The 17,815-nt window shown below is 44.4% G+C and overlaps 1 protein-coding gene across 1 annotated transcript; it reads right to left on the bottom strand.

Annotated features, from left to right (window-relative positions):
* Positions 1-10,105: 10,105 nt before the first annotated feature.
* Positions 10,106-10,983, bottom strand: LOC123117650 (uncharacterized). The gene is given in 3 exon segments (XM_044538366.1): positions 10,106-10,573; positions 10,576-10,702; positions 10,904-10,983. Coding segments are annotated over 3 exon segments (675 nt in total).
* Between the last annotated feature and the right edge of the window lie 6,832 nt (positions 10,984-17,815).

The following is a 17,815-nucleotide window of genomic DNA, read 5'->3' as shown; positions in this document are numbered from 1 at the left end:
CAGACAAGTCGGCAGCTGTGAACGGCTTCAGATTCACTTACCAGTGGATTCATTTTGCGCCTTCCTGGCCGCTTCTAGTTCGGCCTTTACTTCAGCCATTTGTGTTTGGTTGTCCTCCAGGTCTTCGAACAACTGGAGATTTTGAGCCCTCATGGCCTACAGTTCAAAGGAGAATATTCAGAACCTTAACTTGGCCGTCCCGCCCACCTTAAGGCTTGGGGGCTACTAGGTTATGACCTATGCTTGCTTTACAGCTATTTTTCGTACCTACATTTTTGCAAAAAAATGGTGGGCGATCCCTTCAAGCCCTGTCCGGGCTGCACCGATGTATGCGTCCACTGAACTAAAAGAGTTAAATTCTTGCTCAGAGAAGAGTGTATGGTGCAGGGACTCTTTCCGTCTTCGGTGATTCATCACACTTTCCACTTCCGAATTGCTGATGGAAACTTCTTCAGAATCTTCGGGAGGAGCCCCTTGTGCGGCTTGTTCAGTTCGACCATTGACTGATGCCAAGGGCTCTGGACCGGAATCATGCCTTGGTGCACTGGGGAGGCGGTGGATGGACGTGGCGCGTTTTCCCTTCTACAAAATCAGATAAAAAGGTTAGGCAGTTAGCCTGGGGCACTCTTCGGAACAGACGGGCCCTCATATTTCCTTCCTTGCATCCACATATCTCAAATCCATGCAAATACTTGCACGTCGATCATGCAACACAATGTCACACGTAAATAGCAATTGTTGGTATCAAGCATACATAGCGTTTACATAGCGCGGCGGCGAAGCTGCGAGCCAGACAACGCGGAGGAGGAACAACAAAGGAGAGAGCAAATGGATCCAGCAGCTCGGTGGGGAGGGGGGTGATTTGGTGCAATTTGGGGTGGGGTCAGGTTGTCGGGTCCGACGTGGCGGGCGCGCCCGGGCGCCCCCATATCCGCCCCATATTTGGGCTGGATATGGGGGTGCCGGTCAGCCCGGGCGTTTGAGGGCTGTTTGACAGCCCGTCTAGGTCAAAAAATCGTGACTGGGCGGCCAGCCCGAGCATATGAGGCGGGTTTGAGAGGTCCGGTTGTAGATGCTCTAAAGGCCTCGGGCCAAAAGCTAAGGCCAACCCATCAACACAAATCTGGTTGCCAAATCGTCGTTGACCTGCTTGACTTCATCAAAGAAAACCGCCTTTTCTCAAACCCTTAAATAAAGCTTCAGCATATCATCATCAACTCCCTCCAGATTTCCATAAAGAAAAATACTCACGGGACTAATGGCTACTGTGTGGTAAAGCTAGATATGCTTAAAGCTTATGATAGGGTGGAATGGGGATTTTTGAAACAGATGATGTTGAAGATGGGCTTTGATGTGCAGCGGGTGGAGCTGATTATGGAATGTGTGACCTCAGTTAGCTAGAGAGTCAGGTTCAATGGTACTGAAACAGAGGAGTTCCTTCCTACTAGAGGGCTGAGACAAGGTGATCCCTTGTCCCCATATCTCTTTTTATTGTGTTCTGAAGGACTATCAAGTTTGTTGGCTCATGAGGAGGAAGTAGGAGGCATCGATGGTATTCGTGTCTGTAAGAACACACCATCTATTTCCCATCTCCTTTTTGCACATGATTCACTTATCCTAATGAGAGAAACCACACATAATGCATCAACATTGAAGAAGGTGTTGGACACTTACTATAGTAGCTCTGGCCAGCTGGTAAGTACAGCTAAATCTAGTATATTCTTCAGCCCTAATGTTGAGGTCAGGATAAGAGAAGATGTGTGTAGAGATCTAAATATATTAACAGAAGCCCTGTCAGACAAGTATCTTGGCCTACCAACCATCGTAGGGGTGGACCGAAGTGACTGTTTTCAGCATCTCATTGACAGAGTCTGTCAACGACTTAAAGGGTGGAAGGAGAAAGTACTATCTATGCAAGGAAGACAAATATTGTGAAATCAATAGCTCAAGCTATCCCTTTGTATGTTATGTCAGTTTTCAAATTGCCAAAAGGGATATGCAAATCCATTACTGATGAGATGTCAAGTCATTGGTGGGGAGATACTGATGAAAAAAGGAAGATGCACTAGTTCTCATGGTGGAAGATGTGTGTACCAAAGAAGAAAAGGGGGATGGGATTTAGGGACCTTCATAGCTATAACCTTGCTATGTTAGCAAAGCAGTGCTGGCGTCTAATCCAGAACCCTGACTCTTTGTGTGCAAGTGTGTTAAGCGCCAAATATTACCCTGATGGAAATATATTGCAAGCCGGACCAAAGAAGGGAGCTTCTTATACTTGGCAGAGTATTGTACCCGGGATACAGACCTTCAAAAGAGGATGTATATGGAGAGTTGGGAATGGTTCTTAGATTAACATTTCGCAAGATCCCTGGATACCGTCAGTGAGACAAGGAAAATTATTACACCACCGGGGGCAACCTTACTGTCAAAGGTTGAGGAGCTGATTAATCCACACTCCGGTCAGTGGGATGAAGATCTAATTCGATCTGTCTTTAACCTGATCGATGTCATCAGAATTCTGCAAATTCCATTACGGGTGGAGATAATTGAGGACCTTGTGTCTTGGCATCATACTAGATCGGGAACATTCTCTGTGCGGTCTTCCTATCATGTTGAATTTGAACACCAACATGGATCGCACTTGAGGAGAACTGATGGACAGGGAAGCATGCAAGTGAATGACATTTGTAATAATACTTGGTGCCTTCGAGTACCAGGGAAAATAAAACATTTTACTTGGAAGGTACTGAGAGGAATGTTGCCGTGTTTTGGAGTGCTTGCTAGTCGTCATATCCCACTCATACCACAATGTCCGATGTGCAAAATTGGGATGGGAGATATCCATAATTGTTTATTTTCATGCACGAGGATGAAAGCAATCTGGGCAGAGTTAGCATTGGCGGAGCACATTGAAAAGGCAGTGACAGAAGATCGATATGGATCCGTGACTATGGAAATCCTTGAGAGACTTGAGTCCAGTATTGGTGAACTTTCGATGGAGAACTGGTGGTTGTAGTAGCTTGGTACATATGGTGGCAGCGACGCTAGTTCGTGCGAGGGGAGTCTAGTCAATCACCTGAATGTACTGTTGTAACTATTAAAGTCTTGGCTACAAACTTTGTGCGAGCATCGACCCCGAAGCAACCAACGAGGAAAAGAGAACACATGTGGCAGAAACCTATTCATGGTTATGTCAAGATAAATGGTGATGCTTCCTTCCAAGCCGAAACTCTCTCAGGTTCAATGGGATCAATTGCACGAGATGATAAAGGAAACTATATTGTTGCTGCTTCATGGTTCATACCTCATGTGAACAATACTACTTCTGCAAAAGTGTGTGCCATTAGGAATGGACTGATCATGGCAACCAATATCAGATGCAGCAAGGTAATTGTGGAATCTGACAGCACAAATGCGGTGGAGATGGTGATCCAAAGTGATGCCTATCTTGGCGAGGAAGTGGTCACTGTTATGGAATGTAAAAATCTCAGTTCTGAATTTGCAAAGACTTCCTTCATCAACTGCTTTCGAGAGGCAAACCAAGCTGCAGATTGCTTAGCAAAACATTGTTGTAACTCTAGATCTTCTTCTTTCTGGGAATCCTTGATCCCGGACTTTATTTCTCACCTTATTGTAAATGATTTGGCTGTTATATGAGAAATAAAGTCTTATTGCTTTCAAAAAAAGAAACTCCCTCCAGAGTGCCACAAGGCAAAAAGTGCGCTTTGGGAAACAATGCGCCAAGCTCTGGGCCGCTATCAATGGAGATGAAAAATTAGAAAATACAACAAAAAATGCATTTACAACATGGAAACTGGGAACACATAGTCACCGAGGCAGTTTCTCTAGCAAGAATGATCAGAGGGCAAGGGCAAGCCTTAGTAGAGCAGAAGCAGGACATGATCAATGGACGGGGAGCGGAAACGGCAGCTACTCCACCAGTTCGGCATACAAGACTCGGTTCAATGGGACCCCCTCCACACACATGAAGAACACAATATGGAAGGTATGGGCCCCTGCAAAGATTAAGATCTTCTCATGGCTGCTCCACTTGGATCGACTCTGGTGCAATGATAGACTGCAACGACGCGGATGGCCAAACTCCTACTTCTGCCCCTTCTGCAGAAGACTTGGAAACATCAGTTCACCTGTTCTGGAACTGCCATATCTCCAGGGCAGTGTGGGCTGAAGTTGCAACGTGGAAAGGTTGTGCTTCATTAGCCCCCCAGCAAAGGGAGCAGACATCCACATCTTCAACGACCAAGCAAATCATATCCTGCACGAGCAAGGAGGAAAGGAAAAATACAAACCATGATCATGGCAACAATCTGGGAGCTCTGGAACACGAGGAACAATAGCATCTTCAGAGCAAAGGAAGTGGAAGCAACAAGTATCACCAGGGCGATCGGAGAAAACATGAAACAATGGCAGCTCGCTGGAGCCAAGGCCCTAGAGCCCCCGTTCGGGGATTTAGGCGCGAGATAAAACCTAGAGCCTATGAGAGCCCGGGGGGTGGGGGCGAAAAGCCACCCCTCATGAGAAAAATTTCCCTCTTCTTTCCTGTTATGTCTTTTTTATCGCTTTGATCAAACCTTGTATTCCTTCACTCCTCTGCTAAATCAATGCAAGCCAGCCGAGCTGGATCTTTCAAAAAAACAAAAAAAATTGCATGTACCCGCCTCTCAATGCTTGATGTTGATTTATTTGGCTTTTAGCCTTGATTTACTATATTAATCCTTCCCATGCAAAAAAAATACTATATTAATCCTTCCTGGAGTTGCTCGTCCGCGAGAGAGGCAGGTCCCCAGCGTCAGCCCCGATGAAACAGTGTGGTACACTGCCACCACGCTCACTTGCCCTCGCCCCAAGAGCAGATCTAGACCAAACGCGGAGCTTGACCATGGTTCCTGGCTGCCTAGACTTCCCAGTGGCAACATCAAGCAGCGGCGAGGAGAGGGTGGGGGGAGGCCACTGGCGGATGGGGTTAGGGTCGAAAGGGGTTGGTTACAGCAGTGTTTTCGTCCTAATGGAATTTTTCCCACTATTAACCAAAAGCTTAAAGGAGATCTGGACTAGTGACCACCTACTTTACATTACAAGGCAGCCCCCAGCATGCTGCATGCAGCATCACTCTTTCATGTATATATAGGGTCATCCATCACACTGGGTCGTCCTAGTAGAACTTTTTTTGTGAAGATCACACTGGGTCGTCAGTAGAAATTAAGCTTAGCTAGCTAGAACAAAAATACCCGATTGAACAAGAGAGGAAGCAAAAGCACCGGAAAAAAATGATCACTGACATGTGTAGCCCATTTGTTAGATGGGGTATTAGGGATGGGTTTATGGGAGTACCTAGAACTCATCTAAATGAGATATAATTTGGTCTCATTCACTTTGAAAACAAGAACAAATACAACCCACTCAGCACACACGCATCTTATAGCATAACATCCAATGGCTATAAAATGTGAATGAGATCAAATTATATCTCATCTAGATGAGTTCTAGCAAAACTGCGGGTTTATTGGTGATTGCACCAACAGCACACATACAAGAGCAATGCTAGAGTTACGGAGGAAAAGCTACGCCCGTAAATGTAGCCCGTAACAACTCATCCGTAAGCATTTTTGCACATACAAATACCAATTTGTCTAAAAAAATACAAATACCAATAAATTTATTGGTAAATCCCCACAACCATTTATGGGGGGCACTTTTGTTTTGATAAAGGATGATTTTATTGACTCAAAATATAGCTGGGGCACTTTTTCTGTGCCAAACCGTAAGGTGGTGCTATATGCATGCACAGGCTGGCCGGCTCCACTTAATCAGGTTGGGACCTGCTCTGCGACCGAGTAAAGGGAAACACCAGGATTTCTCTAAAACAAAGCAAGGGATAGGAATCTTAAAAAAGGAAAAGGAAACCAAAAAAGAACATAATCCTGACAAAAACAATCAGTGGTACCGATATTACAGCGAACAGACATGGAAAGTCGAAAAATATTGTGCTTGAAGCTGCTAAATCGTATGGGTTCACCTTTAGCCTGAGATCACAGAGAACAAGAGACAAGAATAGCTCTAATAAAGGTAAAGGATAGAAGAATCTGAAAAAAAGAAGTAAAGAAGAAGACGATCGATTAATAAAGCTGTTGGCTGCCGGCCTCCCCTCTATTTTCGGCAGCTCTTCTACTGTTTGGCTTTCGTCTTAGGCTTCTGCTTTTGTAATTTTTCATTTTTGTCCCTCACCGTGCGCCTTTCTGTAATTAACTGACTACACCTACGCGCTCAATCTCGAAAAGGCAATTCATCACATGCTCAATGAAATGTGTGATTTTTTTTTTTGCCTTTTCTCTATCTTACTCTCAAACTAACATAGCTTTGAGAATAACTAATCTGAGAAATGACTATCATAGAGTAGAGAGGGAACTGAGCTTTATTTGGGAACTCGTTTTTGAGCATTCTGGAACAAGCGGTGGATGTGGGCACCTAGATCAAATCCTGGCCTCAGAAGGTGTTTTCTTTTCTTCTTTACATCCCATCACATCTACTCCCTCCATTCCTAAATATTTGTCTTTCTAGAGATTTCAACAAGTGACTACATACGGAGCAAAATGAGTGAATCTATACTCTAAAATATGTCTATATACATCCGGATGTGGTAGTCATTCAAATCTCTAAAAAGACAATTATTTAGGAACGGAGGGAGTAAAATGCAATTCGTGTATGAGATACCAAGTTAGCAACCCCTGAGGAGTGCTGCTTCTATTACCAAGATTTCATTCGGGAAACCGAGATGGAAGGGTTTAATCTTACTTTCTTTAGGTCTGGTACATCCACTTATGAAGTTTGCTTCAAGCTTCTGATATATGCATGCACATGCTTCTCTGAATCTTGTTCTGAGCTGCACCTCAAACAAGCAATGAGAAAGCCAAGGATTGATCTAAAACAGAGCAAGGGATAGGAATCCGATAAATGAAAGGAAAAAAAAGCAAAGAAGAAGGTCATCATGATCAACACGTGGGTTGGGTATTGTGCTTGAAAATGCTAAGTCATATGTGTGCACCTTAACCCTGAGATCTCCACGAACAAGAGGCAATAATTGTTGCCCTAATTAACTGAAGATGCTAAGTCTAATGGATAATTTGCTGACTAATTAACCAAAAGATTAAAGGAGGACTGGACTGGTGCCCACCTACTTAACATCACAAGGCAGCCGCCAGTAGCACGACTCTTGCATCATGTATATATAGGGCCATCCATCACACTGGGTCGCCCTAGGAGAAATTATGCTTAGGTAGCCAGAAGAAAAAAATACCCGAGTGAAGAAGAGAGGAAGAAAAAAACACCGCATGCATGGGTCTCTCAGATGCAACGGTGCAGTGGTGGGATGAGTGGAAGCTACGCCTCCTCGTCTTGTGCAGCCTCTCTGTCCAGTTCTTCCTCAACTTCTCTTTTTGGGTGCGTATATGGCCCAGGCTACGGAGGTTGAGGGTGCTGGTGTGGATGGCGCACATAGGCGGGGATGCCTTGGCCATCTACGCTCTCGCCACCCTCTTCAACCGCCAAAAGCAGCAAACTGCGGACGGGGGGAGCGACGCTCTCGAGCTCATATGGGTGCCTTTTCTCCTCATTCACCTCGGTGGCCCGGAGATGAGTGCCTACAGCCTCGAGGACAATGAGCTATGGAAGCGGCATGCCTTAACTCTGGTATCCCAAGTCGCGGTCGCCTTGTACATCTTCTGCAAGTGGTGGTCCGGCCAAAAGATGCTCCTGCAGGCGGCAGTCTTGCTCTTTGTCGTCGGCATCCTCAAGTTCGGTGAGAAGCCATGGGCCCTTAAGAAGGCCAGCTTTAATACCATGGCCTCCAAAAGTTTGTCCACACCAAGAGAAGAAGGATCCCTCCCTCCATGTTGGAAATGGTGCACTTCGGATTGCACAGATTTTGCTTCAGCAAAAATGAAGGAAGAAGACCAGAGCAACCTTTCAATTGAAGACTATGTAAAAGAAGCAAAGGGGCTTGTCCTAAGCACGGGGGTACAAAGTGAAAGTGACCAAAAGACGGAGGTTGTCAAAAAAATTCCAGATGCAACGAGCTACACCTCTATGATGCTCGTGGACCTATCTACCAGGTACTCTCTTCGTCTTGAGTATCTGCGGTATTTCCTCACGATGGATGACAAGAATGGACACGATCTTTTACGGTTGTGGATTCTGAATACATTTAATGCCCTGTACACCAAAAGGGCATCAGCCAGTACTTGTTTTGGCTGCTGCTCTGGGTTATTGCTTCCTTTCCTGGTCTTAGCTTCCCTGGTGCTCTTCGCCAAGAGTGACAAGGATGGTTACAATGAGGAGGACATTACAGTATCATATATCCTATTCATTTGCACAGTTGTGATTCAGTTCGCACCCTTTTTGTGCGTGCCTTGCACCATTTGGGGCGCACTCAATATTGCTACTTGGCAAGACATGGTTTCACAGCACAACCTCATGTTATTTTGTGCTCGCAAGAAGCAGCCCACCACTTTGATGAAGCGTGCTACCTTGGAGTGTCTCAGAGAGTACATTAACAAGCAATGGTACACTTGGCAAGAGCCTGCGGCCCTCCAGATTGAAGGGTTGATTCGCCAGTACATACAAGATGGGTGGAAAGAGTACATAAGTGATAATGATCCCACCACATACAGAAGATTCAATAATCTCAGGGGACAGCGTACTCTGTTGAGGCACCCTCAGCTGGGACCGCAACTAGGTTGGAGCCTCGACCTGCCGTTCGACGAGATTGTTCTTGTGTGGCACATAGCCACAGATCTCTGCTTCCACACATCCTCCCAAGGTCAAAGTGGAGTCACCATCCAACATGCCAGGCAGATATCCAACTACATGATCTACCTGCTTTTCATATGTCCTGAGATGCTAATGCCAGGGACGAGGCAAGATTTGTTCATAATTGCTTGTGATGATATTGACCGCATTCTCACGGACCAGAAGGATCCACCAAGCATTGCACGGAGGATTCTCCTCATGGAACATGGTGAAGTTAAAGGAGTTGTACTTCCCAATGCACACAAACTCGCCAAGGAGCTCATGGCCCACCCCAACGAGGAACAGAGGTGGAAGGTGATCCAAGGTGTTTGGGTGGAGATGCTCTGTTATTCTGCCAGCAGATGCAGGGGCTACCTGCACGCCAAGAGCCTGGGTGAAGGTGGGGAATTCCTTACAAATGTCTGGTTCTTATGGTCGTTGATGGGAATGGAAATCTTGGGCGACAAGATCCACATACAAAATCAGCCTCTTAAAGAAGAAGGAATCATGGGTGCTCCAGTGTGAAATTACATTTTGGTTTCTTGTTCGAATCAAATGGTGTGTCTTCCTCCTCCTCTTCCTGTTGTGCTGATTTTCATTTCATTCCTTTTCCTAATTTGAGTTGAGTGTGCTGTTAGTTTTTAAACTTGGATGCTTTGCTTTCAATAAGAGGGCGTGAGCGTGCGGCCTGTGCACGTCGCGCCTTGTCGGGTGCGCGCCTGGTGTCGAGCATGTTCGCACCGGGTGATGTCATAGTGTTACAGCCGCCTGCGTGGTGCCTGATTCTAGCTGTGGGATGGCACAGCTAGAAAAGAATCATGGTGCGGAGCGAGCGGCTGTATCCTTCAGGGGTCTGTTTGATCTTGTTTTCTTGAGCTATTTGTGGGCCAACTTGTCTGCCACGACTGATTATGGTTATACGATTTCATCTGCTTATTAATTTGTTGTCAGCTGCCACAGTTCCACCAGTTACATTTAGTTTACATTTATTACTTGAGTTTGACAGAGTTTATCCGGAAAAATATCAACATGTACGACACGGAATCTATATCACTAGATCTGTCATGAAGTCTATTTTCATACTGGATTTATATGAAGTTAAAGATGATGTTAATTATTTTTTCACAATAAACTCGGTCGATGAGCCTTGTAAACCCGCCCGGAGGGATCACATCCATCTATAGAAATCTGCTCGGTCAAAATAACTGGTGCAAACTCGCCCAAAAAAAAAAACTGGTGCAAAAACAGAGTATCGTCTGAACTTCTGAAGTTATTTGCAGTAATAATGCAGAACAGCACACTAAAACCTAACCAAGAAGCCGGTGCACTGCGCCGCACAATCCCCTCTACAATCCACATTGTATCCCAAAACCTTTGGATTCCGTAAAAGAACACTCTGGAGAGTCTTCCCGTTTATCCCCCCGTCGCTGTCCAGCTTGCCGACATTCAGCTTCACCTTGCTCTCAAGATCGCATCGAAGAGCCTCTGGGAATTTCTTGAACAGCTTGTAAAGATCGTCGTCAGATAGTCCGAGGGCCCTGATGTAGTCCAGCACTCCATTTACCACCTCGGTACTCGGAACCTCCTTCTTTCTCTCCTCGGTCCAGTACGGCCAATGGATCCATCCCAACGCCTTCTTCAGCATCTTCTTGGCGTCTTCACTGGATAATTTCAGTGAAGTGAGTATCTTCTTGCACTCTTCCCATGTTTTGCGGTCACCGGCATCCACAACAGTGGCGGCCTGAGCTGGGTCAGATGACAGCAGGGCGCCCATCATTTTCTGTGAATCCTATTTGCGTTCTGCATTTTACCGTCCTGAATGTTTGGCTGGACACTTAATCTTGTTCCAAGTTTCTTGTTAGAAAGAATCCCACTTGAAGAAGTCGAGAGATCACAAAATAGAGGAACATAACATGAACCCCACTCACTCACAAGTCATTGGTGTGCATTAAGCTTCGCTTGCGAGCTGTAATATTTTTATGACGTTATTGCTACTTCGAGACTCTTTAATAAGATGGTTGCATGCATCGTTCTGATGCAGAGGCCGGGGGCAAGCCTCCATTTCCAAAAAAAAAAAAAAACCATCACATCTTACGGGTTGGGTTGAAAGTAGAAGGCCGGCGGATCAGAATCCTCAGTGGCCGTCAGGAGGGGCAGCGCCGGCGACCTGGACAACATCCTGCATAGAATAGGCCGGGGGATTGAGAGGCGGAACAGATTGAAAGCAAATTTGATGTGGAGGAGGAGGGTAGCAGTAGTACGCTGCACACGCACGCATAGGGCAGGAGGGCGTGAAGACCCCCGCCGCTCTTGGCTCCTCTGCTCTCTGGCTGGCTGGATTTGGCTCTCTCGCCGGAGGCGGCGAAGGGAGTGGGAAGAGGTGCTGAACGACGCACAGATACGGCCGGCCAGCGATCTGTCGTAAGCGACACTGTAGCGACGTGGTACTGCAGCGAGTCGTAAATGTACCCGCTCGGCACTGCAGCGTTTTATTTATTCCTTGGATTTTTGAAAAAAACAAAACCTTCATTGACAAGTGAACATTTTTCGAAATGCGATTTTTCTTTGAAAAATTGAACATTTTCTTGAAAACCAAACGATGTTTCAAATTTTCAACATTTTTCCGGTAAGAGCTAACTATTCTTTAAATCCCAAACATTTTTTAATATCAAAAAAAATCTAACAATTGTGAAAAATATTTCGAAAAAGCAAACTTTTTTGAAAACACGAACTATTTTCCAAAGTTATGGATTTTTTTTGTAAAATGAGAACATTTTTCTAAATTGTAAACACATTTTTAAATTGTGAAATAATTCTGAAAAACGCGAACAGTTTTTGAGATCCTAAACATTTTTTGTAATTCTGATTATTTTTAATATAATGATTTTTTTGGAAATTTCTGTATTTTTTAAAGATAAAAGAAAAAACCCTGAGAAAACAAACAAAATGAACGTAGCATAAGAAATCTAGTATCCACACAAACCTATTGAACAAAATCATTTTGTTTTCTTGTCATGGAATCAAACAAACTCAAATCCTTTAGGGTGCGAATGGGCTTGATATTCCAATGGTGTGTTTTCCTATTCCTTCGTCTTTAGAATCATGTGAATCAAAGAGAATACATAGAGAAAGAATCAACGCATACACACAAAGAAATACGACGACAAGTAGCAAAGCCGTACCAGCCAAAATAGTCCAGGAAACGTCTCAGGAACGGTCAAAGGCCTTTGATCGGACAGAAACGGCACATAAGGGTATTCTCATAATGGTTTTGATGAAAGAGGGGCAAAACTGAGCACTATTTTTATTAAGGGGTAAAGATGAGGTCGAGTGGAAATTAGGGGGAAAATGAAAATGTCCCAAAATAAAAATAAAAAGGACCCCTCCAGAGGGATCAGCAAAGCAGCAGAAACAACCACTACCAATCTACCATTGGCAACACTAGCATTGCAAAAAGGGCCACAAAGAGCGATGCCTCCATGAAGGGAATTGTGCACAAGCAATGTCGTCACCCGATCAACCACCAAAGTCAGATCACGGGTTTTCATCCCGAAGAAAAGTCCAACTAGCCTCTAGACAACTCCTTGAACAAAGGAAACATACAGGTAATTGTTATTGCCAGGTGCAACCAATGAACGTCAGATCTAGGGTTTTCACATTGTATATCGAGACTCGGTGCCGAAAGAACACAACCAAAAACGAAGACGTCATGTGTTACTGCCCCCACTTGGCGACAACACTGTTGCAATAGACCGATCGTCCGGCTCGCGGTAGCCACATGCACGGTTTTGATGTAGACACACGCAAACAAACTGTGTTCCCAAAACCAGCAATGAAGCACCACCTTCTCCCCATCCATTGGGTGCTTTCTCCTTCGATCCTTGTTGATCTCTTAAAAAACAACCACCAAAAACATCACGACAACACCTTGGTAATCGTGGCAGTGGCCCAATGGTGCCGGTGTATTGTACGATTGAAGGTTCGCACGAACCTCGCCTAGGCCCGTTACCATGTCAACAATGACGGCGACCACACGTGGCATCTCAGAGGCTACACCGCCATCATCCCATTAACTCTGCATGGAGCCGCGCAGAGCAACCATAGTTAGGAACCAGATTCTTCACATCGCTGGCGACATGGAGTGCTCAAAATCGTTCCAATCCGATCGGCTCTTGCACGACCACACACTAGTGCAGAAAAGCCTAGTTATGGTGGCATAATTGGTCTTGTTGGTGTGGGAGGCCGATGCCACCAATATGATGCCAACGACAAAATTTACTAGTGGTGTCAGAGCACAGGTCGGCTGTATTTTAGATACTGATGATGTGTCACGTATCCAACGCGAGCAGTAAGTGTATGTTACCACTGTCGTGCCATATTGCCCAACGCCGGCAATTTGATTTTTTGCTAATAAAAAATACATATGTAGGCTTTTCTAGTTAAACTCTACAAACTGGTACTCATCAACTTAAGTAGTTCAACTTCCCAAAAGTTAGTAGTTCTAAAACTAATCAAGTTAAGCTTGACAAACGCGCATCTTCAACCAAACTAGCTACATCATCACATCTCTTGTTTGAGGATTAACTTCACTTGGTGTAGCTTATTCCTATTGTTGTCCCCCTCTTTTTTGAAATGAGCTTTCTCCATCTTCAGCTCATTCCTCTCTGCCTCGAGGACCTTTGTCTCCTTCTTCAGTTGATCCCTCTGTTCCACAAGTTGATTCCTTTGCTCCCTCAGCTTAAGCATCTTATCGACTAGGTCAACCTTCTCGTCGATCAGTTGATCCCTATCTGCCTTCAGCCCAACATTCACCTCCATTAGGGCCTTCATTGTACTCTCATGAGACTTTATCATCTCGCGGTTAAGCATGGTCACATCATATACCTTATCCTCGACTGGTGTCGTGGTCAGTACATATCCCTACCAAGTCAAATGTTTGAAATCGTTAGATATACATGCGTGTTTGCAATCATCGTGAATGGTTAGATATATGCATGTGTTTGCAATGCTCATGGATGCGTTTGTAATCTTACCTGGTTGGTGTTCCCTTCACATCTGCCGACGTCGGCATACGCCGCGAGTTGCAGGAAGAACGGTAGTGGCTGTTTTAGGCACTCATCGGCTGCAACTACAAAATAATAACTAGTCAGCCATGACAACATATGCCTATAATATGACATTTGACAATTGAATGCAACTAAAAGAATCCTACTTATGCCAAGAGACTATGGATACAACTAGAGTATGAACTAATTAAGTTTTGACACTTGTATGAATGCCACTAGAGTAGAACTAAAAGAATCCTACTTATGCATAGGATGAACTAGTTAAGTTTTGACACTAGCTAGTTATTAGAACTAGGGTATGAATGGCAGATTATGAATGCCACTAGAGTATGAGTAGTTAAGCTTTGGAACTGTTTGGACACTAGTTTTGCCCTGTTTTGGCGGTGTCAAAGCTTTGGCAAACAAAAAAATATTAGTGACTTAACTAGTTCAAAGTTTTGGCACTCTTTTGGCAGTGTCAAAGCACTGCTTTAACACAAGTTTTAGCCCTGTTTTGGCGGTGTCAAAGCTTTGGCAAACAATTTATTTTGGTGAACTTAACTAGTTCAAAGTTTTGGCACTCTTTTGGCAGTGTCACAACACTTTTTTGACACTAGTTTTGGCACTGATTTAGTAACATTTTGGGCAATATACACATTTGTCAAACATGGGCAGTGTCAAAACTTTGGTACACTAGTTTGGCACACATGGGCAATGTACACAAGCTAATTATGAGCTGCCAAAAATGGCAGCAACATGTAACTAATTATGAGCTAACAAAAACTATGAACTGCCAAAATTGGCAAGCTAATTCTACCTAGCGGCATGCCTCCCGGACGCTGCTAGTTCCTTTTTTTTGGAAAAGGGGGTTAAGATCCCGGCCTCTGCATCAATCGGTGCATACGGTCATCTTTATTTATTATTACACATAGGTCTAACAAGAACATACAACAAGCCACCCGAAGCCACCACTCACACCTACAAATCTTGATAATGTGGAGTGCTCTCACTTCTCATATCTAAAACCTGTGTCGTCGTTGATCCATCCACATAACATATCGGAACCACAGCCGGTGCAGCAGACCTAAAGCGTACACCACATGCACACGTTTTAAGACGCCGCCATCATCATCGAACCGCTGACCCATCTTCAGGAAAGAGATCCGCATCATCCTCGCCAGTCCGCCCATCCGTCGACGCCACCATGGCGCCACCGCCCTACGCTCGTCCGTCCAGACGCGAAGATTTTGGAAGACCTGTCGTGCGTAGCACCTGCCGACCAGGCATGACACAGCGTAGCACCTGTCGGTCAGGCATGACTTGACATCCCCACCGAAAGCTCCGTGCAAAACGAAACCGCTCCACCTCCTGCCTCTGTCTTCCAGCTCTGCCTCCTACTAGTTACATCATGTGATACTCTTGAATGCGACTACCTTGTGAAATAAGATTGTCATACTATATATGGTGTAACTTTTCACAATTTTGACCCGAGGCACCCCAATGAGGAAGTTCTAGGTCTATCACTACTCCCTAAACGACTGGTTCTCAAGCTAAGCTATTTTGTCGTAAGCACAAAGTTTGTCGGCTATTGGCGACTCACAAGAACATTTTATTCGACCATGGAGGATCTGAAAAATAAGGAATTCTTATGATTTCAAGTAAACCGCATGCAAACACCTCATACGTACATAGATTCTAGAGTAATATGTTTTACCCACTAGAAATATCTAACATCTATGAAGATATCCTTTAGACCATACACTCTGGAGTTGTTTTACTGTATGTTGATATTGATGAATGTGAATTCATTAATATATGAAAATCAATGTAAGTTTTACAAATTAATATGTGGAGGCATGTAACCTTGCCTTTCAATTTTCTCGTACCTAGTTGGATTTAGTTACCAAAAGGTTACTATATGGAGCCTCGAGAAAGAAAAAATAACTTAAATTTCTTGGGAAAATACGGCTTAGTTTATGTAACATACAAATATTATTATATTAATTAACAGGAATATTATATTGTTAATCTTGGAAAGTATAATAAAAGACATAGTAATATGTTGTATAAGTAAAAATATTTTGTATAAATGTATGATACTTTTAACGTAATAGTTTATCTGAATGGATGCTCTAGATTACACTATGATTCAAATCTCGTCATCTCCAGCCGAGTCTAATTTATCGAGAACCAAACCTGGCAAATACATTGCCGATTTGTTTTTAGGCTTTGCTAAGTAACTTGGAAACTTGGAAAAAACTGTTATTCCAATAGTGAAGCCACGCACTTTCCCTTCTTGAGGTGTGGACCTTCGACGATGGTGTGGTGCCGGGACGGATCGCTCAGCCTAGAGCCTGCCTGGGATGACGCACGCTAAGAACTATTGGTCTTCAACAAAGTGCTCTCGGTTGCACTCATCGCTCCTCACCGGCATCACCAGCATGAGCATATTGTCTATCTCACCCTAGGATTGTCCATCTACGGTGTAGTCTCCGATGTCGCTGTGTCATTGCCCAGGTGTCGTTTAAGGTTTACTCTCCACCGCCGGACTTTCTGTCCTCTCGGTTTGTGCAAACCTGGGTGTCCACTTGACGTTATTCATTTGATGGAGTGATTGTATTGTTCATCGTTGATCGGAACCAGATAATTACTGAGTGATCTTTTGTTGTTCATTGTTGACTGGAAACCATTTTTTAAAGAGGTGATTCCCCTTTGCCTTTGCATCGAGTGATTCACATAGCCTTTCATTGATTATTTCAAATTTCATCATTTAATCACAACTTGGAACCCAACTTGAGACCATTACCTTTAGGTACTGTTGTTATTTGTTTGATGAAAGGAGTTTTATTTTTGGTTTGAAAACGAATGATATTTCATATTTCAACATTTTTTCTGAAAAAAGGAAACTATTGTTGAAATACCAAAAAATTGTAAAACTTGAACAATTTTTAAAATTTTCAAACTTGTTATGAAAATTGTGACATTTTTTTAGAAATCAAACTTTTTTGAAAACACAAACTATTTTTCAAAGTTATGGACAGACTTTAAAAAATAAGAAGAACTTTTAAAATTTTAAAACATTTTGGAACATGTTCTAAAAAACAAAAATAATTTTTGAAATCTTGAACATTTTCAAAGCAAACAATTTTTTGTATTTCTGATTATTTTTAATGTATTGAGAAGTTTTTTTAAAAATGCGTCACAGATTTACTTTTTTTGAAATTTCTGTATTTTTGAAAAATAAAAGAAAAAACTGAGAAGAAAACAAAAAAAACTAGCATAGGAAATCTAGCATCCACACAAATCCTTTAGGGTTCGAATGGGCTTGATAGTTCAATCATGTGTTTTCCTATTCCTGTAATTTTTTCAACCAAAGAGAATGCATACAGATAGAACCAATGCATACACACAAACAAATATGTCAAAAAAAAAACATCCCCCCGTGTCGCACCCCAGGCGGCACCGGGAGCGACACTCCTCCGCCGCCAGCGACCCCCGCAGCGGGATCCATCTCCGCCGCTGCCGCCAACCGTTGCCGCGGTGGCGGCGGGCCCTGCTACCAAAGGTGGCAGGGGGGCTTCGATTTTGCGCCTGGAGGCGTCGGGGGAGGGGCGGAGCGGCTGGGGCGTCGTCCGGCCATCTCGTCGGCGCGAGGAAGCCGGGGCGGCGGCCCCGGGAGACGGTGGTGCCCTCCTTTCTCGGCGGGAGGCGGGAGGTCGCCGGAGGGTGCGTTCTGCAGCGGTTCCTCAGCCGATCTCACCTCGGTCAGATCTGCATCTAGCGTGGGTCGGAGGGGCGGCCGGTGGTGGCTGTAGTTTGCTGTGGTCCGATGGTCCGGTGGTGGTCCGGTGGATGGTGGTCCAGTGGTGGCTGCAGTGTGCTGTGGGCGGTGATTCCGGGGCCCTTGTGCCCGGATCTGTTTGGGGGCGCGCTGCTCCTGGCCATGTGGATGGCAGGGCGGCGGC

This window comes from Triticum aestivum, chromosome 5B (assembly GCF_018294505.1).
Source record: "Triticum aestivum cultivar Chinese Spring chromosome 5B, IWGSC CS RefSeq v2.1, whole genome shotgun sequence".
NCBI classification, from domain to species: domain Eukaryota; kingdom Viridiplantae; phylum Streptophyta; class Magnoliopsida; order Poales; family Poaceae; genus Triticum; species Triticum aestivum.
The sequence above is the reverse complement of the archived record's forward strand: the minus strand, read 5'-3'. Positions and strand labels throughout refer to the sequence as shown.